The sequence below is a fragment of the Aristolochia californica genome, unplaced genomic scaffold, assembly GCF_029961685.1.
Source record: "Aristolochia californica isolate CCGP_79_NKW_82.1479 unplaced genomic scaffold, dmAriCali1.0.hap1 SCAF_7, whole genome shotgun sequence".
NCBI classification, from domain to species: domain Eukaryota; kingdom Viridiplantae; phylum Streptophyta; class Magnoliopsida; order Piperales; family Aristolochiaceae; genus Aristolochia; species Aristolochia californica.
The window spans coordinates 34,490,430-34,517,071 of NW_027182268.1; the positions used below are offsets into that span (position 1 = coordinate 34,490,430).

A 26,642-nucleotide genomic window follows, 5' to 3' on the forward strand; every position below is an offset into this window, starting at 1 on the left:
GCAGTCGAAAGCAACAAATCTTTATAACATAAAACAAGACTCATGGCGACAATTGGAATACATAATTCAAGTCTCCTTTCTCTAATACAGGCCTTGTATACCTACCAGAGGAACCACAAAAAAAAAACAAAAAGGGGGGGGTAATGAAAAAAGAAAGAGACAAGTATAATTTCTTTGGGCTTTCGTTCATTGGTTCACAGGATGTTGGAACCACTCGTTTTGTTGCTTGAGATAACTCTGGTATAACAAGTATACATTCTTCCCACTCTTCTACTTATCTACAAATATGGGGATGAAGTCAAATAATAAGCAAATAAGCTCAGCTATATACAGACATGATTGAGATTTACACTGTAAAAGATGCCTGTACTCACATGAATTAACTCAACATTGTAGATTTATGAACTATCCTTGTTGGTGCGCTTTCGCTTTTTACCATTCAATCGAGGCATCAACTGCAAATCCATAAACTAGAGTTCAGCTCCAAAGATATTTCAAATACCAATCCATATAGGCCGTCTTTAACACAACGATACCATTGCAAAAATATTGTGAAAGAAACGAGCTAAGGCAACAAAAGGATAGGTATATGCTTGAACATACCAACTGGACGTACTTCAGATGCGTCATAACCTCATCCGTCCCGAGTTCCTACCAAATGGAAAAAAAACGAAAGTGTTCATTAAGGAATCAATAATCAAGAGTGCACCTTCCAGTAATTTTTCTTCTTTTTCTTTTTCGCTTCATTGATTAATGATAATACATGTAATAGAGAAAATAGCCAATAAATAAGAGAAAGAAAGGAGATCTATCAAGTTTCTCAATGTAAAACAACTACAGACATAATTTAACAACATATTTCGGCATGTCAAAAATAGTTTTGCTAATTTGCTTCTTTCCATGTCAAATAGCTTCGTACCAAGACAGCACCCCATTTGCAACCTTATCTTTTTTGGGGCATCAGAAATTCATCCTGCTTGAGATCAAACCTTCATCCTTTCCATCAGAAGACAAATCATACTAAATTCATTTTTAACATATCCAATGCCTAGGTCACCTTCGAATCCTTCAGGATCTTTGGGTAGTGGCATCAAAGCGTGGACACTCATAAAGATATTAACACGAAAAAAAAATAAAAAATTAAAGAACCTCTTCAGATATGAAAAAGATAATGGAGAGGACAAAGGACGCAAGCTTGTGTTCATTCAGGATTCCGAAGTCTTTGAGTTAAATTTTGAGCATGATGAATATACATGCATATCTAGAATGATCTTCTTTTCTGAATGTCGAATCCATAGCCCATTGAGCCTTGAATCAAGACCTCATCTTAGAAATCCCCTCCCCCATGTGACCATTGAGCCAAATACCCAATCTAGACATCTAAAATGTTCTTCTCCACAGGCAATTTCTTATCGAAGAAAAATAAGGACTCGTTTAGTACTTTAATAAACTGCAGCAGCATTTTTGGAAACATAAATAAGCAAATGGAGAAACCAGGTGTTTTGCCAGGAAAAAGTTGCATATAGAGAAATTCTTCTCTCTACATGTAAATGTGGCTCATTTTCTCTAAAATGTGTTTTCATTAGGAAGACATTGGACATGTCGAAAAGATTGCTCTAAATCATGTTTCTCTAAAATTTTATGAACCAAACCTCTACTTCAATCTCGTATCCTTGAACCAAGGCATCACTGTCTTTTGAAATTTATCAGAATTGACAAAATCTGAGTCTGTTCACTGGTTCAGGCTAATCCTTCTTGTAAGATATACTGAAAGTGCAATTGGCTTATAGGATCATTTGCTTCTAGAAACCATCTACGCCTCAATAAGCAAGACCCTTTCTCCAGGTTCCTAGATATAAAGCTCAACCTAATGCAGCCTCTAGCAGTCCATCCTTACCTTTGATATATAAATACCATTTTTCTATCTACCAAAATGAGAAAAGACAACAAAATGAAAGTTTACCAGGTCATCTCTTGCTCTGCCTTCATATTTGCTTTCAGTATTGGCAGTCTAATGGAGGACATAACAAAGGGCAGATTGAACAAATAGAAAAACTAATTTCAGGGTTTACCTGGGGAACAGCACAATCGGCATAGGTAGGATCCCATAGAAGAGAACACGAGCAGTCCCACTCATCCGTTTGAACTTCAAAAAGTGGAGCTCTGTTGGGATTATACAAGACCACGTTAATTTCTTTCCCATATGAATTAAATTTCATCTATGAAGATAACCAGCAAAAGGAAACAATTAGTATTTGCTATTTCATCTTCACGGAATAAAACAGTACAGTCACAACATAAGAGTATAAGAACATTGTATATTAACGAGAACTTCCAATAATTCCTAGCGATATGGAAACTTGCTTGAGCCATCAATTTGTCTCCCTTCTTTGCCACTATTAATAAACTCATAAGTTCTCAAAAAAAAGAAAGACAAACACAAGAAGAGGAACTCTCATGAGATGACTTCATCTGAAACTTTATTTAAATAACAAAATAAGGGAGAAAACGATTGATAACAGACTGACAAGATATAGAGAATACTTTTACCTGCGCCATTTACCACAAACAGCTTCCTTGGGGCCATCTTTCGTGTTCTGATAGACAATTTCCCGACATTGAAGCCAGTTACCTACGTAGCTCTGTTTTGCAGACTGATTTGAATTCCATCCCTAGGAACCAAAGGTGCCACATGTTATATAATAAGAAACACCATAATTTAGCAAGAAACAGGACCAATAAGATATCAAATGGTAAAGGAGCCATACATTCAAATTAATACACTCCACAGGATCTATTTCTGTTGGTTCACCAAACTCATCTGTATCACTGCAATCAAGGTAGGAATCATTTAGTCTCACCATGCATAGGACCGAAAAACATCCACAAGGCAAGATGAATATGAACACAAAATGATACTCACTACTCCTGTAAATCCTTCCAGTTATTAGTTTTGAAATTCTCAAAATGTTATGATCACTCACGGTGCCACAAGCACTAAATTAGAAAGATTGAGGATTCAGTGTTCAAACAGTTGAAAACCAATTATATACAACAGCAGTTTCAGGATGTCTTCCTCTGCGTAGAAAAAGGCACTTTAAGATGCATGCCTTGAAAGCAGAGAACTGAATAGCGGTTCCGACTTGCATAAGCTTGAATGGGAAACCTTTTTCTTAGTAAACTTTCACAATCAGAACCCAAGCAACATGCAAACTTATTGAAAACACTTAAATACTGAGCATGATAAACCTCATCCTGTCATTGTTACATAGAAAAAAATAAAAAAGAGGCTCATGCTTACTGCAGAAAATTGGTGCTGACTGTGCAAAGGGGAATCTAATCATAACAGAACTAGATCCAGACAAATAATAAAGAGATAAAAACATATAGAAAAAATAAAACATACTCAGAGATAGGGCCGGACCACTCTGGAACTTCTGCTTGATATTTTGCACCAATCCTAGCCCCTGAATCGTATGACTTCGTATCTCTTAACATGAATGATATAAGGCCAGAGCCACTTCGCAGCTTTTTCCTATATTCAGACATTTCTTTCACAATTTTTGTGACCTTCCCTTTTTTAGTAACTTCCAGCAAAGGTTTGGGCTTCTTCTTGGAACAAGGTTGACAGTACCACTCATCAAAGGTTATCTTTCTCACCTGAGGACTGCAACAAGGTAAATGGAAAGCCCCCTCACAAAGGTCACAGATTAGCATGTTTAGTCGGCTATCTTCAGAGGCACAAACTTTACAAGACTTAAAGCGACTCGCTTCTTCACCATCAACACACAAGATATCATCAGCAGAAGCACAAGGCTGGGTAGAGATACGAGTTTCTCTTTCAGATAAGTCCTTCAAGAACAGCTCAGCGGCAACAAAATCAGAAGATGAACATTCTCCAGCATCATCAACTCCATTCTTCACCAAAGCTGAGACATGCTCTTCCATATTTGACTTTGTTGAGCAACAGCTGTCATTTGCACTAGAGCAGTACTCCACAGCAGTTTTTTTAACATTACTTGTAGCCTCCACTCCAATGGAACCCTGATTAATAGATATAGATTTTGAAGTGACTTCCACTATCCTAGGGACATTAGTTGGTGAGCAGAAAATCAAATCAGATTTCAGTGAACTTTGTTGTTGTCCACAAGTGAGTGCCATGATGTTACACTGTTGAACTTGGTTGTCGGCTTCTCCTTTCTCTTGTGAACCAGGAAGATTTTGCCCACAATGTGCAGAGGAAGGACACTTAAAAGAACTACCACTGTCACATCCATTATGTTGCTTACGCCGACTGAACACAAGATTTCTTCTTTGAGGTTCAGAACTTGCCTGCAAAGCATCGTTTGCTGATAACTTAACAGAGGAACCAGTCTGCCTTGTGGGGACAGAATTTGAAGCACAAATTTTTTCTTGTTCTCTAGTTGCAGCAGAGGTTGTGTTGCCATCCAAAGGACAAACATCACAATTTGGAGATTGAGTCAGAGTTTCTCCATTATTTGGCCAATCAGACACCATGTCTGAGTTTTGTTGTTCACTGAAGTTTGTAACAAATGATGGTGGCATTCCAATAGAGGTTGGCAGCGAGCTTTGGATCAACATCTGGGTGAGGCACTAATGGGAAAATCGCCCGGTGTTTTTCTGTAATAAGAAAGCTAGACTATTTCCTCGCACAAGGTTCAGTATAACCGACTTACGTCTAATGCAAATGGGTCAATCAAGTGGATTCCTTGTATTTGGGGGGCTGTACAAGATAACCTGAACCAAACAACATGCAGTGTCAAGGGAATGAAAACCCAAGGTTTTGATACAAGTATTTAAGCATTTCAGCATAATCTAAGTCAATGTAGATAAATAAAAAGGTGTAACAATCTAAAAACTCAAAGTGCAAAGGTAGGAACCAGAAAACAACGAAATAACATTAAAGTTTAATTTCGCTCAGAAGTAAAAATTCATAATGAAACTTCCAAAATAGTCTTAAGTTAGAAATAAGTTGACACAGGAAGTTCGAGCACACTTTCGCTTAGGCATTTAAGAGTAACGATAATAAGGTAGCCACATGAAATGGAAATGACAAGCATGAAAGCACAAGAGCAGAGTTGCGTGGAAAAATTCAATTTCTAGTTGTCAAAATTTGCACACTAACTTTCTAAATTTAAGCAATATTTGGAGAATAAGTGGTCTGCCATGAAGAACTTTCATAAAAGCAAAGAAAAATCATTAAAGGCATTGTTTTTCACAGTTGGCATTCCTACAGCACGTGATCCTTTTATACTAAAGAAAGCAGGAAGATAAAAAGGATGGCCCACAAGAATTGAGAAAAAATAAACGAGTCTCCAGTCAAGCTGATCACATATTAAAAGGACATTTATGAAGAGCTAAGACACGTCAGTACACTTTAACTACCTATCTCTTTTGAAAAATAATGACACATACGAACAAAAAGTACCATACAAGTCACTTAGCAAAAATAAATAAAATAAAACTATTAACACTTTAATGAATGGTTGCATCTGGCAAACTAATCTGTTTAGGTTATATTTATTTGAAAAACATCTGCTCCAAAACCAAGTAAGGAATCTCCAAAATGCAATTCTTTTTGCCCAGTGAAAGTATTGTTTTCCCCCATGTGCAAATGTTCATTCCAAGGACATATCATCCTCCTCAAAACTACCAAAACTGTCATCACTTTATCGTTTAAGAAATGACTATAGAGAGGATTTTTCTACATAAACAGAGACTTCAAATTTGTGCCTATGCACACGCAGGGGAAGGTGGATTGATTGTACTCATATCAAATTAGCCTCATGCTAAAGGGCAGGGTCAAAAAGGATTACTAAGCCTCATAGTCACATAGCCAAAAGGCCGAGAAATGCATTACAAAGCTTCATACTCCAAAACACTTATTTGTGCAGGGAAAGTAAGCTGGTATATTTGATACAAAACCAGAAGAAGAGACCAACATAATTCCTGCCCTTTTGATACCAGATCTATTGTAGAACAGTCTACAACGGACCAGCTAAAGCCTAGGCATTGGATCTTTCATGGCAGACACCTCTTTTTCTCACAATTTGTACCTCATTTCTAGAATTGCCAAATTTTGTTGAGCAACTATCTGTTGCATAAGTACACCGTTCTGCCAACTAGGATCAGGACTAGTAGAGAAATTTCATAAAATCCATTAATCGGAGAACCGTATGCCTTATAAATTGAAAGAAACTTGATTTAAGTTACAAAGAGTATAATTCCTTAAAATAACTAAAGTTCAATCAAAATTTCTTTCCTAATCTGTTAGTTTCTTAGTTCATCTTTTCTTGAAAAAGACCGGGCCTGTGACGCAATGAGCATCCTATGCTGCTATGTCTCTTAATATAAGGTAAGGGCTAGAGCCTCATGGGAACCTTGCGCATCTACCATAACTACTCTTAAAAATTAAGCAATTCTTAGTAGAGATCTTTTTTGAGAACAATAGAGATTCTTTTTTTTTTTTCGAATACTCTCAATAAAGATTGTACAGGCTCCATGTCTAGGAAAATCTTCCTAGATTAAACTATTGAAGATGTAACCATTGTTTGCTTGATGGTGTCAACATTTACTTGATTTTCTTTAGAAAGGAAAAGTGTACGAGATGTGATGCATCTGCAATAGAGAGCACTAGGCATTTAGGGATGGGCCTTGGATCTAACTTAACATGGTATCAGATAAAGTACTCATATGTGGGCCTACACCTAAAACTATCTACTTGTAGAGCCACAAAAGAGGGTCTACACCTAAACTATCCATTTGTAGAGCCACAAAAGAGGGCCTACACCTAAACTGCCTACTCCTAAATTATCCACTTGTAGAACCACAAAAGAGGGTCTACACGTGAGGGGGAGTGTTAAGGAATAGTCCCACATAGATTAGTGAGTACATAGATCTTGAGTTTATTAGTTGGGAAAGAGGTTTCCTAAGTTGGCTAGTCATTTTGGGATGGACCTTGCACCAACTTAACAAGAGAGCACTAGGCATTTAGGAGCACAGAAAGTAGATACAAAAAACACAACCCAAAAACAAGGAAGACAACAAGTTCACTCCTCTCCTCTTTGTCCCTTTTCTAGAAAGAGTCAGGCATTTGGACAGGTACACAGAGAGTCACATCTTGAATTTCTTCAGGGAAGTGGATAAGCCATTAATAGGATCACTGCACAAGCACATCAACCAATGTCAATTTTCGAGTCTCCTTCCCATAGCAGAGGCTTAATAAATCTCTTTTGTAATCTAAAGGCATTGAGCAAAACCATGAGCTCGCATAAGTAGAAGCAGGACTATGGCCAAGACTTGAATGTGAATTGAGGGTTCTCCTGTAATGACCTTTGATTTTTTTATAAATGTTGAGAATTTTTTTATTAATAGGGGCAAGATAACACCCAAAACAAGTAATAGCACAAAGATCATGAAAAAATCTCTTTGGATTACAAGGGTAGTAAGCTCCTAGTCTGACAGACTGATTCATAACACCTTTTACCAGCTGATCTAGTAGGGAATTTGCTGATCTTGAAATATGAGACCAGCAAACTTGCCACGATGAAACAATCTCTGAAATCTCATAGAAAATGCATCTGAGCCTCCAACCGGGGGTAATAATCTCAGACATCTATGCAACAATGCCCTTCAATGACAAGGGACCCAAGAAGTGCTGAGCATACAGTCCGACCCCTGTAAGGAGGGCCCTTGCTTCTGCCTTGGCTGAGCCTGAAACACCAATGGAGCCAGAAAAGAGGAGGCTAATTGCTCCACAGCGTCTTATAATCAATCCATGCACCCTTGCAGGCCCAGGGTTTTCAAGCTACGATCCATAAAAAATAAGCTCCAAGAACCCAAAAGAGGGAGGAGATGGGTGCCACCTAGGGGCACACTAGGGGGCTTCTTGAGCAGGTTGTGGCTTGAACTTCCAACAAGGTTTAACTTGATTACATCCAATGGAGGGGGTTCAAGGAGGAGTTTTGAGTTGTAGCAATGAAGGTTTGAGGCAATGAATCTCTATTTCCCATGAATTATCAAATTCCAGCACAAATCCAGCCCAACAGAAGTAATAAATATGCCGGTTTTAGCTTTATTGAAGAAACTGTGGTGGTTCTTCTCATTTCAGATACAACAGGAGACAATAGCCAGCATCCTACAAAAGATTTGTACTTTTTCAGGGACTAAAGCCAAAAAGTGTTCAAAAAATACAATTAGATCCCTGGCCACGAATGTGAGGAGTATAAAGAAAATAAAGGAAGCATCTAGCCAAGAAATATTCCTCATCTGTGAGCTTCCTATGTAAATGGAGGTTCCACCCAATATTTGGAGATGAAAATAACACTCAGAAGTTAATGAAGAATGTCTCAAAAAGGGAAACTAATCAATGCAATAATCTATCCAAAATTTGACCCATGACCACTATTGAACCCCAAAGAAGCAGGACCAAACAAATATCTCAAATAAGTAGAGATCTGATGAGGCTCCCAATCTCATCCAAATATTGTTGCTTTTTTTTTTTTTTTATAAAGATGTATTTATATTAACAAGAGAGAATTTCCAAAGGAAGAGGGAGCAAATCCCTAATAACAAGAGATTGCAGGATCGCTCTCTGCTTGGCTAGCACATCTACTGCCGAATTTGCAGATCTCGGAATCTGAGACCAAATACAAGAGAGTAGTGAGGTAATTTCTAAAATCTCCCGAAAGATGTCCTAATGGCGCCACGACGGAGGGGAAATGACCTTCGAGTCTCCTTCAATGTGAAGGGGACCACTGCAATTGTCTTTGAAAACGCGAAGCCCATCGAGGAGGCCATGGAGCTCAGTCGACGTTGAATTGGAAATGCCTAAAGGGCCGGTATAAGAGAAGCACTGATTGCCGGATGGATCCGAAATAACTCCCCCAAACTAGCGATCCCAGGATTGCAAGAAATATTGTTGCTTATTAGCAATGCACTTTCTTGATACAACTTTTATCTCCACATCAGCCTCCAAAATCATTTTGATTGCAGTAGCATAATCACATACTCAAGTTTTTTTAATTCCAAGACCATCATGATGCCTTGGAAGACAAACAACATCCTACTAAATGAGATAGTTCTTGAGTCTCTCCCAAGAAAGAGCCTTCCAATAGCCTCAATCCATGCAGCTACACTCAATGGAAGAGAAAGAGAGAAGTCAAGGAGTGTAGAAGGCTAGAAAAGGTAGACTTTGAAAGGAGGTATTATTTCAAGTGGATAACTTTTTGTCAAATTTTCATATAGCAAGAACCCAGATGGCTTGGAAGGGACAACAAAGGAAGGAGAGAACCAAATACGTAAACGGCATTATGTAAAATGATTAGCTAGTCTTTCAACCATAGTTCTTCAACATTTAAAGATGTAAAACTTTTAGATGCTTTCATTAATACACATGCTTTAATTAGAATATCTTATCAGAGGCTCTCACTTCAAAACAACTTAAATGCTCATAGCTCCTCCTTTAGCTATTTTAAGAAGCTATTATAAATCAAAAGTTCAAAATCATAGTAGCTGTCATTTTTTCATGTACCGAAGTATGGTGATTTATCCTATCTCCATAGCAGCCACTCCTTTTAGGAAAATCCCCCTTAAATAAAAGCCTTGAAAATGTAATTATGGACTCATTTGTTGGTCTAAGCATCATCGACTACTCTATGTCAATCTTTGACGCCTAAGAGTTTTAACCATAATTCCTCCAACACAGAATGATGAAGCTTCACACTCCAACAGTATTATAAAGTAAAACCATTAGAGATCAGATCATAAATGATATCCCACTGATTAGCAACGTCAGCATCTTAGTAGATTGGACCAGGATACCTAAAAGAAACACAAGAATTTCTCTAATTTCCTCAAAACAAAAGTTAGCTACCACTACAAATTACCACCCAACTTTTCCCATCTCAAGATAATGATGTCCCTTCAAATAAAAGAAAGAGATGAAAACTAACGAGACAGTGTCACCACAAAAAGAGGACCATTTTCTTCACTCCTGTGAACTCTAGACTCAAGCAGAGTAAACCGGTCAAGTTGAGGATCTAAAGACATCTTAACTTTTTCTATTTCCTTATACACGTTTTAGTTCTTTATTAAGTAAACAATACTTCTGAAAAGGGAAAGAACTGCACACCCAAGGATTTCTAGATTGTTGATCCAATTATCCAATTATAACCAGTTTACTAAGAATTATAGACAAGGGAATAATATCAATTATTACTAGACAAGGTAATAACTCTTTCAAAAAAATAAATAGATGGAGAATAAAATTTACTAGGAAATTTTATGTCAGAAAGGAAAAGATAATTAATGCTCACTTTCTATTAAACAGGTAGATCCTTCTAATTGTAAACAAAATCATACTAAAAATGAAAACAGAAAAAATGGGAAACATGGAATCAAACAACTATTAAACTGACAATCTGAGATTTTGTTGTAATAGGACATTCGTATAAGCAAGTGCATGTATATCCATCACATTACACTGTGTCTCTTCTACAAAGGGTTAAACCCCATAATACCTAGAATTAATCAATGTGGCATTACTCCCAACCCAACAAATACACCCAAAAGTGCTTCTACAATGTTATCTTAATGGTTGAAGTATGAATTTCTCATAAAGATCTAAAACATTGATACCAATTGTTACTTCAGGTCTTTCTGAAACATGCTTACATGTACACTGTGTAGCACTGGTCGATCGGACATTCACGAGACTCTCCAAAAATTAGCAATCATTCTATTACCAGACTTCATCCAAAAATCCAGTGTATGTGCCAAACTTCACAAAGCCCAATGAGCCGGGATCAGAAAACAAACAATCATAATCAGATAGTAATATGTGAAGTAGAACACTACATAAAAAAAGTAACAACAAGGAATGTCATGAACTAACAGAGGTCCAAAAGTAAAATAAAACTAAATCAAGAGTCTCTACAAGAGGTGTCAAATTCCAAAGGCAAATTGCTGAGGTGCAGAGAATAGTAAAAATTTTGAAAACAATTGTTGGAAACAAGTGAAGCAACAGTCAAATGAAGGAGAAGAACCTAAACCCTGAACTCAAGGAAACTAGTCATCATCTTCACCATCAAAAACCTCGTGTTAAATATGTTGGAGCTGCTTAAGAGAATAAGGTCCTTCCAGTTCTTATATATTATTTGGTAAATCCATGGAAAGATCACCTTTCTCAAATCTAACACTATTCCATACAAAATTTTGGGCCTTCCTCTATTTCGTCTCAGCCCATTGACATTAACTGATAAAAGCTTTCTAAATGGTGGAATATTAGGTCCCATTCAATATATTCAAATCATCTCAACAAATCTCTCTTATTCTCTCATTCTTGGAGGTAGAACAATTATCTTCAATAGCCTTTCCTCATTTTGTCACACATTCAACTCAACCCCCTGATCTATACCATCCTCATTTTTTTACATGTTGCTCCTTCATTATTCAAGGCTCACTTCATAAGCAGAACTAGTCTTAAAATTGTTTTTGCCTTCATACTTATCCACATAATGAACCACATAGGCATTCCATAAGCTAGTCAAGATTTTAGTCATCCTGCACTTAGGTTGTCTCACATATCTTCAATCTGCCCTTTTGAATGATGATAGAATCTCTATGATTTATCCATTAAGTTGCAGCTCGTACATTCATGCTTATATCAACCAACTCATGAATCCCTTAGTTTATAAGGTCTACCTTCAAAATTCTAGTTTTCCAGTAGCAGCATCTTTAAACTCACAATAAAAATATACCCTCTGCAAAAACCTTTCTCTACGACACCATTACCTAGTGCAGAATGACACGGCTTAATTTGATTCTGGATGTAGATTGCAGTCACAGAAAATGCACAAGTTTTTTCACGCATTCTTCTCACACTAGTCACAACATCTTCATTGATATTTTAAGTAGTAATAATTAGGTACTTTATCAAGATTAAAAAAAATATTACATGTAAGGTTCTTTCACTTCAATTTCTCAGGAAGCCTCCAAGGGACAACAATTTTATCTGATAAGCAGTGCCTTGCATAATCCTCTTTTCAATAATTTACTCACACAGTTTCACTGTGATTTTCACTACCTCGTTTCTCCAATAATAATTATAAATTTGGATTTCTTCTTATCTTACTATAGGTTCCAAACCTTGTCTCTAGCCATCTGCCTTTTTACGTCTTCAACAACTTGTAACGAAATCTAGTTAACTGTATCAGCCAATATGTGTTAGACACCTACAAACCATAACTAGGATGCTATTTAGCTCCATACTCTTCACGTATTCATCTTGGTCAGACACTCATAATTCTAAGACAGAATCAAATCCAAAGATTATCAGGAACCAACTTCTGTTATGGTACCTAAATCCCTTTTCTAAAATTCTTTTGAGAGTTCTCTGAAGTGCTTTTCACCTTTGTTAGATCCCAATTCCAAAAAAAAAAAAAAAACAAAAAAAAAATCTCATATCCCATCCTCTTCACTAGAACTCTTTGATTATCAGTCTCTGCATTTAACAGTCTATGTCTCATTCCCATAATTTTGCTCATCCAGGCTAAAATATCCTTGTATGAGAGCCTACAACTGTTAGCACTAAACCTACACCCACATACAAAATTTCATTCTAAGAACAATAAGAACTTTTTAATATCCATTAAACCAAGTTTCACAATAACCAACCAGATGGCCCTTGTACAAATAACTATTCTCAATAACAGAGGTAGCAATCAACATGTGTCCTTATATGATGAAAGAATGACCAATTGACTTCTCACTTACCAACCTATCATGAAAAGAATTGTTGGATAGGAAGTGGTACTTTTCTGAATGTGTTTTTAAAATATCCACAATTGGATTCTTGAGTAGAATTATCAGTGATTCATCAGCGAGATTTTTATGCTTGACAGAATAATATGAAAATTTTCATACTGCTTTACAACTTAATTTTTTGGGTGAAAAGAAAGACTCATTAAAAATCAAGGACTAGCTTAAGCAAAAGATGTATTATGCAAAATTCATAATATTTTGTTTTAAATGATTATTCTTACCAATGTTTAATACAACAACATACTACTGATTTATAACACACAACTACTAATTTCTTTTTCAAATTCCGATCTTGTTACAACCAAATTAGTAAAATCAAACAAGAACTTCAATCTCATCAGAAAAAAAAAATACAACCCCATAATGTTGTTAGTCTTCAAACATTCAAGTAATCTAAACCACGCAAGGAAAGTGTAGACAAATCAAGTATGCAACAGAAAGGCATGGAAAACAAACTCTTAAGATATTTATCTTTTCGTTAAAGCCAAATTGTATTTTGTTATTAAAAAAAAATTCACAGGAAAAATTCCAATTCACAAACCCTAGCTGTGGAAACCCTAAACCCTGGAAAACATTGTCGGACTGCGTAGTTCCTTCAGATGCATGGAAACGAGACAAGCTCGCATCAAATAATCCAACAGGCAAGTCAAAATACATTTAGGAAAATAGACATGCATAAATTACTAACTTATCGATCACTCAAGAAATAATCCACCACATTACAATTAAACGACCCAACCAGCATAACAGAGAAACCAAAATAGAAACACAAGCAAATTAACATAAAAAACAGTATCAGTACAATAAACAGAGAGTAAAGATGAAAGTGATAGCGACTATGAACGGTAGCAAGTATCCTAAATTTAAAGAAAGAGCGTGAACAATACCATAATTACAAAGAGAAGCTGATTACAATGTAAGAAGCGGCTCTTATTTGGATATATTTGAGAAAAAAATAAGATAAATAGGAAAGATATCTCGATCTGAGCCTATATTTTCAGGGTTCACCGTCTGCATTTATAGTTTGATAACAGTTTGAATGAGGAGAGTGGAGACGGTGTCCAGAGGCCAACTTTGCCACGCTTGTCGGCTCTTGAATCCTTTTACAATGCAAAGATGAAACGCGGCAGGAAAAAGAACTGTAGTCCCAAGGACAACTAAAATTGGTAGTCTGCCATTTTTTGGTATCCTAGGCGGACCCACCGCTGTTTTTTTTTAATGGGTTTGTAGGGCCCAATTAATTAATAATTTCCCCTTAGTTATCACCTCTTTTCTCTTATTATTTCTAAAGTCTTTCTTTCTATTTTAACTAGTAATTATTAATTATTAATTATTTTGTGATAGTATTTTACTAACCTTATTTTTTTTTTTTATTTTTTTTATTTTTAATTATTCTCTTCCTCCGCCAATCTACTAGTACATATGTGGCAAGATCGATTTATTGAAAAAATCAGGATAAACGAAACAAAAATCAAAATAAAATTTTCCGGTTAAAACATAATCAAATAAACGAAATCAAGCCCCATAGAAAAGATCAATAAAAATAACAGACAAAATCAACAATAAACATCAAGTATCACTCATAAAAAAGAAGAAGAAGAAGATAAAAAAGAGATATAAAAGCGAGAACTTACCCATTAAAGAGTATAATAGGTTGATTGAAGAAAACTAGCTTCTTCACAATAGTTTGAGTGTTACGAAGTTTAAGAGAGAGGCCTAGCCTGTTATGGAGGAGTCTGAGTCATAACCTAGTGTGAGTGAGATTCAAAGGACATTTCCTGGCTTAGCTGGAGACATTAATGACTGAATCCATTCCATGGGATGCTCTAAAAACGGACTGTGGGCAACCTTTACCCGTTTTGGAACAGTCTTTACTCAGATCAAAACCACCCTCTTTGGTCCCCACCCTCCTCAGGATGGATCCTCGCAACTTTTGATGGGGCCTCTTCTCTCGAGTGTCGCTGTGAAAGTGCAAGTGGTGTTATTAGTGACTCGGCTGCCTATGGCTTCCTCGCCTTCGTTGTCCCTCCCTTCTGCCTCCAAGAATGTGACAGAAACATGTGCAACTTACATTACTCTTTTAACTCTTTCGCTCGATGTTCAGCAGGTTATTCTCGGCTTCGGGCATCCCGTGGACTACAGGCTTGAACATGTCAGGACTTAAATGAGCAAGTGGATTGTTTATCCCAAGTTGTCGCTATTCCTTTCCAGTTCTTAGCTACCTCCGATTCATCTGCCTCTCTATCTTTAGATATTTCCAAGGGATATCCCTCTGAGAATGTAGTTTATGAACCTTCTAATCTAGTTTGTCTTTCTTCTTTTTAGCTTTTAGTAATAATCTCCCACTTTCCAAAAAGAATGCCAATATGCCCAAAAAGTATCTCTATATGAAGAGTCAATCTAGATGACTCCATCAATTTTTACAATTGAAAGATTACAGCAGTTCACTGAAGTTCAATAGCAAGACAGACTGAGAAATATAGTATTAAGTGGCCCTTAAGCTAAAGTTGCCCAAAATACTGGGGTAAAATAGGTAAATAATCACAAAACGAATAAATTACTTGATAATCAATACTCATTTCATTGCCTGCTACTTAGAGTGAGTAAAAAATGTTATTTTACCTGTTTATTTGCTTTATTCCCCAAGTAAGTCAGAATTAATACCATTAGAAACTATAAAAACATATCAAATGCTACTAAGTTTCTAACTAACTATAAAAGACTCAGCAACCTACTACATTTAAAATCAGGATGTACAACTAAACCATATTATTTGGGGATAACATTACTACATTACCCTCTACATAAAACAGGCTTATCCGATAATCAAATAAAAGAGTGCCTTAATCCATGTTCTTTCCGTATAATAAATAAGCCACAAATAATTAAGCAATCTTAAGTTCTTTTGTAATCAACAAGAAAGAGGTAAAAAAGGTAATTGGTAAAATTATCAATTGTATTTCTTTGTATATATGAAAAAAAAATTAGAAATTGCTAAAACTCACCTAAAAATGACAAAGGATTACTTGAACAATTCAATTAATGGAAAGGTCACTTCATGTAATTCAAGCAGGCTAGTAAACTCTCAACAATCAAGTAGTCAATCCTAGTTAAACTAGTTACTCGTAAACTGATTAAAATACTAGATACAGAACTACGTAAGTCCCTAAAGTAAGTCAAACTTGCACAACATAAAATAAATCACATATATAGATCCTTAAATGAAGTCCGATCACATAACAAAAATTACCTATCATAAGGAAAAAAAATCAACATTTATCTACATGGTTCTGGGGTAAATTGAGAGCAAATAGGATTGGACTCAAAAGGGAGAGAAATTGGAGAGATTTTGGGGCATCAGAAATTAACTTTTTGGCCAAATCATGCCAAATAACTTTCATAAACGGTAAACGAGACCTCTTACTATCTAGATTTGCAAAAGCAATCAGGGTTAACTGTCTCATTTGACAGAAAATGAGGAAAAATCAGAATCAAAGGCATCGCCTGTCAGTGGTGTTAAAGCATGTAACCTAATTTGTAATAGGTATTACACCAATTTTTAAGGCTGTTACATGTTTTGGCAACATGGTGTATCATTAACACCCTGACCCCCTATTCTCCCCACAAAGAGAAAAAAAAAAAAAAAACCTAAGACATATCGAATATTAAGCATGAGGTAGTGCCAATATACCTACCACTAAACATTATATGTAAGAAAAATCATGGAAGTGCCCAAATTATGCTCAGGTTTGCATTTTATATAACTAGGGCATGTGAACCTGTGTATGTCATGCAAGCAAAAAGATGTTGAGATATAAAATAAAATAAAAAGACTTTCTTGAATGTTAGGTAAGGTCACCTAAAATAATTTTTTTTATCCAGCTGAATTTAAAATATGGTTTTCTCAAACTCCAATGAATCATTACTTGAAGTATACGGGAGGCGAGGTGTTTCTCTTTTCTCAACGAAGCCATACCTGGAGCATATTATTAAAGAGAAATTAACAGAAACAAAAAATGACTAGTAAAAGATTGGAGTTCACATACCAGTTCATTCGATGCTCCTTACCACCAAAACTCTTAGCTTTTATAGCTTCTGCCCTTGTAGATTTAAATAAAAGATGTACACAAGGAGAAATGTAAGGATAACAATTGATTATCATTCAAAGGAGCCAGATTTATTATAATGGTGGAATCAATAATACAATATTGGAAACAGAGGGAAATCAACGACCTCTAACAAAAGAAAGTCCTTGGCTTTTGTGTACATAGGTATAAATACTCGGCCATCCTGTACTTTCCACCTTATAAGTATAGCAAAGAATATAAATCCACAACTCTTTCTTGGATGCTCAATCGAAAGAACTTGATAGCCCTTGCATCTCCATAAAAGCCTTAGCTGGTGTCCTTGCTTTGAGTTTCATCTCCTCATATTCATCTTCTGGGTTTGACAAGGCTATGATAGCACCCCCTGCTCCTATGGAAGCTTCCCCGTTGTGAATAACAATTGTTCTGATTACTATATTCAAATCAAACGTCTGATTATATGAGAAGAAACCAATAGATCCCGAATAAACTCCCCGTGAACAATCCTCCAGAGAATCAAGAAGTTCCATGGATCTCAATTTGGGCGCACCAGTCATAGAACCACCCGGAAATGCAGCTCTAACACAATCAATTGGGCTCAGATTTAGCTTTTTCTTACCTTGGATTGTACTGACCATAGTGTGAACGGTTGCATAAGACTCTACATCCATTAAACGAGGCACATGCACTGAGCCAGGCTCACAAACACGGCCAAGGTCATTTCTCAAAAGGTCAACGATCATTAGATTTTCAGCTTGGTCCTTTACACTGTTGAAAAGGGGGGGCAAAGGTGAAATAATGAAATAAGAGCCACTAGAGTTCTTCTAAAGCATCAAATGATTACACCAAGGAAAAACCATGCAATGAGATAAGAGCCACTAGATTTCTTCTAAAGCATCGAATGATTACACCAAGGAAAAACCATGTGCCTCCTTTTTCATTTGCAGAAAGGCCCAGTTGAAGTTATAAGGAGAATATATACCAGTACTTGTTTTATAGTTTATGACCATAGAAAGGCAGATCTAAAATCTGTTGATTACCTTTGAGCTCAAGAAAATGATTTTTTGCCCAGTTATGGTAAATCTATAAATATTCATACAAAGCAGAGGAAAAAAAAAAACATTTCCAAGGACTGTGAAACAAGTGTTGTAAAAGATAAGTTATACTTTTAGCACTCTTCCCAAACACCAAAGGAATTTATTTCTTGAGTTACGTATTCTTCATTTTATCTCAATACCACAATGAGAACTCTAACTGCTTGATAATAATTTGGGGGAGATTCTGACGACAGAAAAAAATATATTTATATCTCACCTGTGTAACAACTGCAACCTAAGCTGTTCATCTTCCACCTTTGTTGCACCACGAGCAATTGTACCCTTTATAGGCTTTGCTTCCAAAATTCCGTGCCCATCCAAGCGTAGGAATCGTTCAGGAGAAGAACTACATATGCATAAATTTTCCTTTGCAAAATTGAGCCATGCAGCATATGGTGCTGGATTTTTGTCCCTCAGATTGAGGTAAAGACCTAACAGATTTGTATCATGACTTCTCTTTCTCATTTGTGTAGTGAGACACAACTCATAGCTTTCACCGTCTTTGATGAACTCCAAGCACTTCTCAACATCTTTTAGATATTGTTCTCTTGACTTTTGACTGACAAAACCTTCCTCAGATCGAGTGCCAATGGCTGATTTTGCATTCTGTCTCAAGTATTTTTCAATTTCTGTTGCTTTTAACTCAAGAAGCTTCTTCTCAGCTTTGTCCAACCATGGTAAGCCATTCAAGGTTTCAGCAGATGTTGCCTGCATATTGTTGGGATAACAGTTACCTTCAAGTGATAAAAGATACACATCCCCATTACTATGGTCCACAACTACAAGGTTGTCTGCGAAGAAGAAACAAGCATCTGGTGTCCCAGATTTGTGATGGTTATATGTTGCACCACACTCGACTTTAAGGTCATACCTGCATGATAGATAAGTCAGATTAGCTTTTGCAGCCAATCATAAGCATTATTAACAATAACTGTTCTCTTGAGCAACTACTCAAGGCCCAGCCCAAGGCATTAGTACAACTAGTCTAGGCAGACCTTTGAGGGCAGGCAAATGGCAATCTTTCATTACAAAGCAGCAGCCTAGGTGATGCCCCAAGGCTTTGGAGATCAAAGAGACTGGCTTCTTCCACCTAGCTAGTTAAAGTCAATATTGCATTTGCCCATTTGATTGCACACCTTACCAGATTATCTAGGAAACTAGGCATAAAGGTCGTTGGTACAAGCATTAAATACTACACATATGCTACATCTTCAAGGCCTTCACAAAAAGCAAGAGTGAAAAAATATATTTGATGAAATGGAATTAAAAGAGACTTATCTAGTCATCTGCCCTAGAGTGTCATAGCTCAACTGTCTAAGATTTACTGAATCTAGATTAAGGAAATTTAGGAAATGTACCCAATGAACCCAACATAACCGCCACAGAAGTCAAACGGCAAACCCTTGTAGTCCTCTTTACTGTAGTGAAATGACTGTAGTTCCTGCAGCAGTTATCATACATCATCTGTAAAATGAACTCTGAAAAATAAGAACAAGCACGGACATACAATACCTTGCTCAGAAAATCAAGAAAACCATCTTGAAGGAACACTGAATCCACAGAACCTTGTGCATCTTCTATTGACAAGTATCCACCACTAGTAGAAGGCGTGCCATTGTACAAGAAAAATCCACATTAGTGTCCAAATAAATCAACTTTTAGACACCACTGTTTACTTTTCTAATCAACATAAACATCATATGGTGGTCAAGTAGGTTAGAGATCGACTTGTCCCAATGTTTGAATGAAGACTTTTTCACACAAATTTTCAAACCTTTCAGTTGTCAATCTGAAGGTGATTTGTCTCCAGAGAGATCCACCTTTGCCTCCCATGAATGAGAAGCGTGCTCTCTTCTGTTCCATTGAGTCACAAATGTAAGAAATAAAATTTCATCAGTGGATTGAGTTGAAGTTATACATAGAAATACCAAGAGAAAATTACCTGATCAGTTGAAGAACTGTCAAGCCAAAAGGTGTCTTTGGCCTTTTGATCTCCAAACAACTTGCAAAATATATTTCTTGACCCACCAACTGTATTTGCCAAGCTGTCAATTTTCTTCCATCGCAACTTCAAATATTTCCTAGTCATTTGTACAATCCTCCTGGAAGAATTCACTACAGGTCCTACTGCTGGATAAGTAGCTTGGGCTTTACATGATAGAGGTTCTACAAATTTCTCAAACAGTTGACTAGAACGAGACACCTGCATCCGAGCTAAATTAAATTCATTAATGATTTTAGACAAAGCAGCAGAAGATGGCAGAACAAATTAATCAGATCTATGGGCAATGAAAGATAAATAATATTCACTAAAACACTTAACTAGTTTACCCCAATTGTGAACCTTCCTCTCATGAAAATGTGATGATTTCTGCCAGTAATCAACCGTAATCTCTTTGAAGTTTTCAAATAGTTTCCTCCCATAACAAGTTGCTACACTCTCAGGATGAAACTGAAAAATTCAACAACTGCCAAACATGTCATGCAACAGTTCCGTAGAAAAACATATACGAAAGGATATAATCTCCCACTATAAATTACTCTTGAGTAAAAGTTTCTCTAAAATAGTTTTTTCCTTAACTTGCACACTGATTGAAGTGTCCAACAGTTGACTGCCATGGACAAGAGTTTCACTGTTAAGCATTTCATAGTCATGGAATCAACTTCCCAGGAGGAACTGAGACTTCTTCTTTTTTTAAGTAAAAACAACACAAAGTATTCCCTCAAAAAAAAAAAAAAAAAAAAAACATAAAGTAATGGGTTTTTATTCAATAAAAAATATGAATTTTACTTTTTTTTTCAAAATGAACCCTTGAATGGATGGACTGAAAGTTCCTGAACACGATGTCCTTGGTCAAATGCTTATGCTACTTGAGTGAGTGGAGCATTACAGTAAGTCATTGGTGTAATAGCCATATACAGTAAGTAAACAACATACCTGGACACCAAAATGAGGTCTGGTAGAGTGCATGATTGCCATAATAAGTGAACGCTGTACAGCCTTCTTGGAGTATTTTGATCTTAAACATTTTTCATTAATAAATAGATTTCCAACAGAACTTTGATAAACATCATCTCTTAAGCGACCAGGAACCACATCAGATTCTAGGGTATCAAAAGAAGAGTGATTATCCATAGAAGAGGTCCATGCTATCGGGATGAGCTCTTCAGGAAGTGAATCAGCATCTATTACAAGTGAATGGTACCGTACAGCCTGCAAGGCATAATGCCCTTCAGTTGCACAGTTTAACTATGTGTTCATATTGAATGGGTGGAATAAACATGGTTAGATCTGATATATTTCCAGAAAATTTCCACAAAATGATACACCAAGGAAAGGCTATTGCAAAATTGAGTATGTTCAACTTTACAGTTTTCAGTTGTGAAATGTCTGACTCACTTTGAACCCAGATTGATGACCAGATGGAATACCATCGAAAAGGTAGGACCCATTGTGTTGAATTTCACTGAAGGAAGAATGGATAAGTCAATAACTACATAATTCAACTCCCTGAAGAACCATAAATGTTCATTTTTTTATAAATAATAACGGCCTCCCTTTTGAGAATGGAAATATTGGAATTCCATACCTCAGACGGCCATGAACTGGTGTTGGGGCATGAATAATGTTTGCACCATGTGCATATCCCAAGGCCTAAAGCAATAGAAAGAGCAAAGGAAAATTATTAAAAGAGTTATACATACAGATCAAAGATGCTTATAAGTATACAATGAACAAATTAAATTCTGCTTCAACTACCTTTCAAGTTCAAAATAGAAATATGATGGCCTAAGAAAAAATTTAAAAGAAAAAATAGAATGCTTCTTTAACTACAAGTTGACATAAGGAAATTCTAACAAGTCCATCTCAAGTTTCAAATATGATATTTTTCGAAAATTTTCTAGAACAAAAAGTACACATGAAACACATTATATAGCAAGCAATACACAAAAAATTCTTGAGCTCAACATAGAAAGTTAAGCCCTTAAACTTATTCTACACTATGTTGGGTCAACCTAATAGACAACCTGGCCTTTGTTGAGCTTACCTAATAGCCATACCCTAGGCTGGGCCCACACACACAACAAAAAACCATGCTTCTGTGTCAATGCCTATCATGACCCTATTTATGATAGTTCTCATTCTGGACTGATACCCCTTTGGATAGGCTACCACTTTATGACTTCAACACGAAAAATGGCCTCTATTTTGATACCAAAAGTAAGATACCTAGCCAACATGCCAAAAGATCCAAAACTCATGGAACAAGAAAAAGTTAGATCATTAAACCTAACCCCAGACTAAGATAGTTCATCCTATTGGGCATACCCAAGTGTGACCCCACAAACACTGAACAATAGATAACTTTTACAGCCTAATCAAAGACCACAATATTTGGAGAAGCAGCAGAACTTTGCAGCAGCTCACATGCAAAATGTTACATTCACCAAATTATGAAAAGTAATGCAAGATCCACCACAGTCAATATCACACAACAATTCCTGTACTTAATCTTACTATTTTAGCTTGAGTAGTGGTTCAAATATCTTTCAAATAAAGCAATAATGTTCTAATTGTACTTAATATGCTCATGAAAATTAATGGTCTGTCTGCAAGGGATCAAGAAATTAACCTACCAAAACAAAAAAATCTTAAAGTTTACACAAAAATACCTGGTGACCAAGACAAACACCCAAAATTGGAATATCCTTGCACTCTAGCAGTATTCTTAGACATAGTCCTGAATAATCATTCAGATGGCAACCGGAATTAGCCGAGTCTTGTGCATGCAAAGCGAAGAAAAAAAATAACATACTAATCGCCAGTGGAATTTTCATCATTAAAGAGCTAAAAGCATTATAACGAAAATTCATATGATAAACACGCTTTTGGGTTATGCAGATACCTATGTCTGTGGGACATGTTGGAGAGCCAGGTCCAGGTGATATTACAATATTGTCAAAAGCATTTTCTTCATACAAGTAATGGTAGAAGTGTTCCCATTTCCATTCATCATTGTGGATGACGGTAGGAGGCACTAGAAAAACAATGGCAACAAAATCAGATATGGGCTCACAAGAGATACCATCACACATACAGACATGTATCATCCTCATGATATCGTTCAAGTCTACATATTTTCTACATAAAAAAGTATCATGCAAGTCTACATAAACAAGAGGATTCGTTTAGCATTGCCCCATGATATCTCATATTTTCCTCATATCCTAGTTCTCATTGTCAAAAATATTATTACACCTTCTAACAAATTCCAAATGTGCATCAATTTCTCCTATTATAGTTACAAGAAAAAACTATTGAAGAACAGGAATGAAAAAGTCCCACTCGACTCTCATAGAAAGAATTCTCACAAAACAGAATTAACATGGTGGAGTCTAAGAGGAGTCTCATGGGAAGGAGGTCTCATAGAAGAGGTTCAGTTTAAAAGGGTTTCAGTTATGTTAGTCCTTTATTTTTGTTCAGTTGTTTCATTGTTTTAGGGCTTATTTTTAAGTATATGACTTTGAGTGTAACTGGGACATGGTTAGTTTAATTGTAATCGGATTCTACTTGTTTCCTCTATTATAAATAGAGGCTCATTGTACTCGTTTAAATAAAGTCAATGATTTATTTCTCTTTTCCTAAAATTCAACAACTAGTTATGACCAACTCTTTCTATTATCTAACCTCTTCATCAGTCAACAGGAAGGTATGATGAAGAGAATATAATGCACAGTAAATGTTGAGTAGATGGTCAGGAGCTGTGGTGTTGTCTTGTAGATACTTTGAGAAAGAATGAGGACAAATTCAATAAGATAACCGTCAGACACTATAACCATGCTTCAGGGATTCAAGTGTTTTGAGGTGAAAAAACACAATTATCAGGGTAGCAGAGATGAGAAAGTGATGCAAACGTGGTGTAGACCAGGAAGAAGAAGAAGCTATGTATTTAAGGAACAGTTGTGAGCAGCACCAACAGAGGAAAAAATAACATAAAACTCGTTTGAGAAGGTGTGATTGGACATTTTAGTGCTTCAGTTAGAAGGGAATTGCCAAAGCTGGTCATGGATGGACCACAAAGCAGAGGAAAAACAAAAATGAAATTACTCTAGTGTTGACAAGAAACTCAAAGCAGAGCAACAGGACAACTGAGCAGGTGTGGTGAGCAGAAATCATGTAGTTGATCTGTGATGCAGCTTATATTGGTGATGGTGAAGACATATAGGTGCATATTTCATATAAATGTGATGTGAACATCCAGATGTTTTCAGCTTAAAAACGAATCACGTAAAAATGGAGTTAGTTCAAACCTTTCATAACAGAGTTAATTTGAACCTTTGACGTTAATAGAACCAATGTTTTCTACATTTCAGTACGTGAATATTACTCCTTGCTGTCACTAAACCTTTAGGCAATGGTGCAATATAATTCATTGCCTGGAGCAGAACAATAGCCATGTCTCGACATACAAATATTGAGCAAACACTTCCTTTTAACTTTTTTTAACAACACTGAGCAAATACATCTTAACTGTCCATTTTTAGATGCAAATAAAGATCTATAACTTTTCCCCTTAAGATCCTATTTAAGGGATTGTAAGCAGCTTAACGTCAAAATATGTACTCTCAGACAATGTTCACTCCATTAGTGATATGTATGCGTATCAAGCAACACATATCAGATATAAAGGTACACGACACAGTTCTATGTTGATCTATTAACTGGTATAAACTCAGACAACAGTGAACAGCAGCTGACTAGTTTATAGATGATACAGCTGCCAGGTACCCAACACCATTACTGTGAACTTATTCCATGCCTGACAAAATATCATTTCAATGAACACTATTTTATATGTCCTCAAAGTTATAACCAAGAGAAATTATTTTGTTTTAAGAAAAACGAAGTCAGATTCATGCAGAAAAATCAAGTAAAAAAATTCATTTACTTTAAAAGCAGATCATAGATATTAGCAAGTATACTAAAAGACGGCAACAACAGGATAATGCTTACCCCCATTAATAGTAGAGAGTTCTTGATAAATATTGTATGTGTAACTGTCATAGTTGTCGATCAACAAAGTGCGCACAAGTTTGAACCTCGAACTTGTGTCCTGACTATGTTTGTTCCCCTTGAAAAATTCTTGGACAGGTCCAGGCATCAGAGACCGAGAAATCCTAACTCTCCCAACATCTGAATTTGGTGCTTGACGCTGCCCAAAGTTATCGAAGCACACAAAATTTCTAAAAGGTTTGAAGACCAGTGGCTTATCAATAGCCTGCTGTAATGATCTCCATGACTGAAAGCAAGGACTTTTGTGCGTTGATGAGGAAAGAATCAACTTCATTTCCATATCAAACCAGTATTTGACAGATCAGTCTATAAAGCCACTAGTGCCTCACAATTCCTGCAAACAGAGATTTCACATTCAAGTTAGGAATTACGCATTAGTCAACGTGCAAACTCTTATCAGCTATATAGAAAACTTCCAAGATAAAAATGTGTAGAAAACCAGAGTGCTGCATGTATAATAAGTACGTGTCAAATACTCTCCTAAAAACTACACTTTTTTATTCCAAAGACGTAATCGTCTAGTTTTTGTTGCCTAACCGAAGTCCTCAAATCCAAAACTACCAGTTAATGAACCATAGTAATTATAAACGAATAATCGAAAATGTTCTTGAAATCATAATTCCAAATGGAACGCTTTCTCAGGTTTTTCTCCGCGGTTCAGAATTTGCGTAGTAACATTCTCACTTTGTGAATGAAATATCAACAAACAACTAATTAGCACAATACATAACACAAAAAATGCAACTCCTCGGATGTAACCGAGTAGCTGCATCCACACAGGAACATCTCGAGGTTAAAAGCAGACAACATCAGCTCATAAGGATACTTGAAACATCATCATTAAGAAGAAGAAAAAAAACGTGTCAAATTACAAAAACAACACAACTAAAGGACACAGCGCTTAAGAAAGAGCATGCAACCTTTGGCAGAGAGATCAATATCCAAGATTCAAAAGAAGGATTTTACATAAAGAAGAAGTTGAATAAGGAGGCTCATAGACTTAGCTTGGAGGAAGAAGAAACTTCAATTTGGCAAGAAAAGAAAGCTCACCGTTTGGACAGAAAGGCTCGGCTATCGATACAGACGGTTTCGTTCTCAGCCTCTTTATATAAAGAGGAAACGGACAACAGCAAGTGCAGATCCATGCTAATTACAGAGTTCTCACGGATCTGCGTGCAGAATCTACTGGCCGTAACAGATTCATGCACGGATGCTAAAAACCCGACGACCAATAGATTCCATCCATGACCTGCTGATACGGTAGCGGAAGCGTGAGTCAAGTACATCGTCGCAAAGAAACAGATGCAGTGGCGTCCTTTTCAGAGTTACAGTAAGCCACCACCAATCAATAATAATAATAATAATAATAATAGTAATAATAATAATAATAAAATAAAAACTCTCAAAAAGATACAAACTTTAACAAAAGGCAAAAATCGAATTTCGTTTATTTATTCAATTAAAATTTATTGAATTTGAATTAATATAATTATTAATCATTTTTAAAAAGTATAAGAAAGAGAGCCCTCATCTTTTTGTATT

The 26,642-nt window shown here is 36.2% G+C and overlaps 2 protein-coding genes across 3 annotated transcripts; both read right to left on the reverse strand.

The window, feature by feature from the left end:
- LOC137936842 (uncharacterized) lies at window positions 1-13,910 on the reverse strand. Of its 2 annotated transcripts, XM_068781755.1 has the most exons (9): window positions 13,731-13,910; window positions 10,696-10,801; window positions 3,407-4,758; window positions 2,769-2,829; window positions 2,551-2,672; window positions 2,073-2,163; window positions 604-651; window positions 375-455; window positions 1-278 (listed from the first exon to the last, which is right to left on the reverse strand). In XM_068781755.1, exons 3-8 carry the CDS (start codon window positions 4,600-4,602, stop codon window positions 399-401), a joined length of 1,575 nt encoding a protein of 524 aa, XP_068637856.1. In that variant the 5' UTR covers window positions 4,603-4,758; window positions 10,696-10,801; window positions 13,731-13,910; the 3' UTR covers window positions 1-278; window positions 375-398. The 2 variants fall into 2 exon arrangements, with proteins under 2 accessions (XP_068637856.1, XP_068637855.1); XM_068781754.1 differs by lacking the exon at window positions 10,696-10,801.
- A 3,109-nt stretch (window positions 13,911-17,019) lies between these two features.
- Window positions 17,020-25,399, reverse strand: LOC137936812 (aminodeoxychorismate synthase, chloroplastic). The gene is given in 12 exon segments (XM_068781709.1): window positions 17,020-17,696; window positions 18,243-18,896; window positions 19,384-19,466; window positions 19,538-19,622; window positions 19,800-19,879; window positions 19,968-20,477; window positions 20,964-21,239; window positions 21,426-21,492; window positions 21,616-21,680; window positions 22,700-22,767; window positions 22,933-23,064; window positions 25,041-25,399. Coding segments are annotated over 12 exon segments (2,862 nt in total). The 5' UTR covers window positions 25,381-25,399; the 3' UTR covers window positions 17,020-17,194.
- Between the last annotated feature and the right edge of the window lie 1,243 nt (window positions 25,400-26,642).

What these genes read in the sequence shown, in the direction of transcription:
- LOC137936842 (XM_068781754.1), bottom strand. Translation starts at nt 4,602, where the DNA reads ATGTTGATCCAAAGCTCGCTGCCAACCTCTATTGGAATGCCACCATCA. An exon ending in GTTTGTGGTAAATGGCGCAG is followed by an intron (nt 2,164 to 2,550) that starts GTAAAAGTATTC and finishes TAATCCCAACAG; the next exon opens with AGCTCCACTTTTTGAAGTTC. An exon ending in ATCTGAAGTACGTCCAGTTG is followed by an intron (nt 456 to 603) that starts GTATGTTCAAGC and finishes ATGGATTTGCAG; the next exon opens with TTGATGCCTCGATTGAATGG.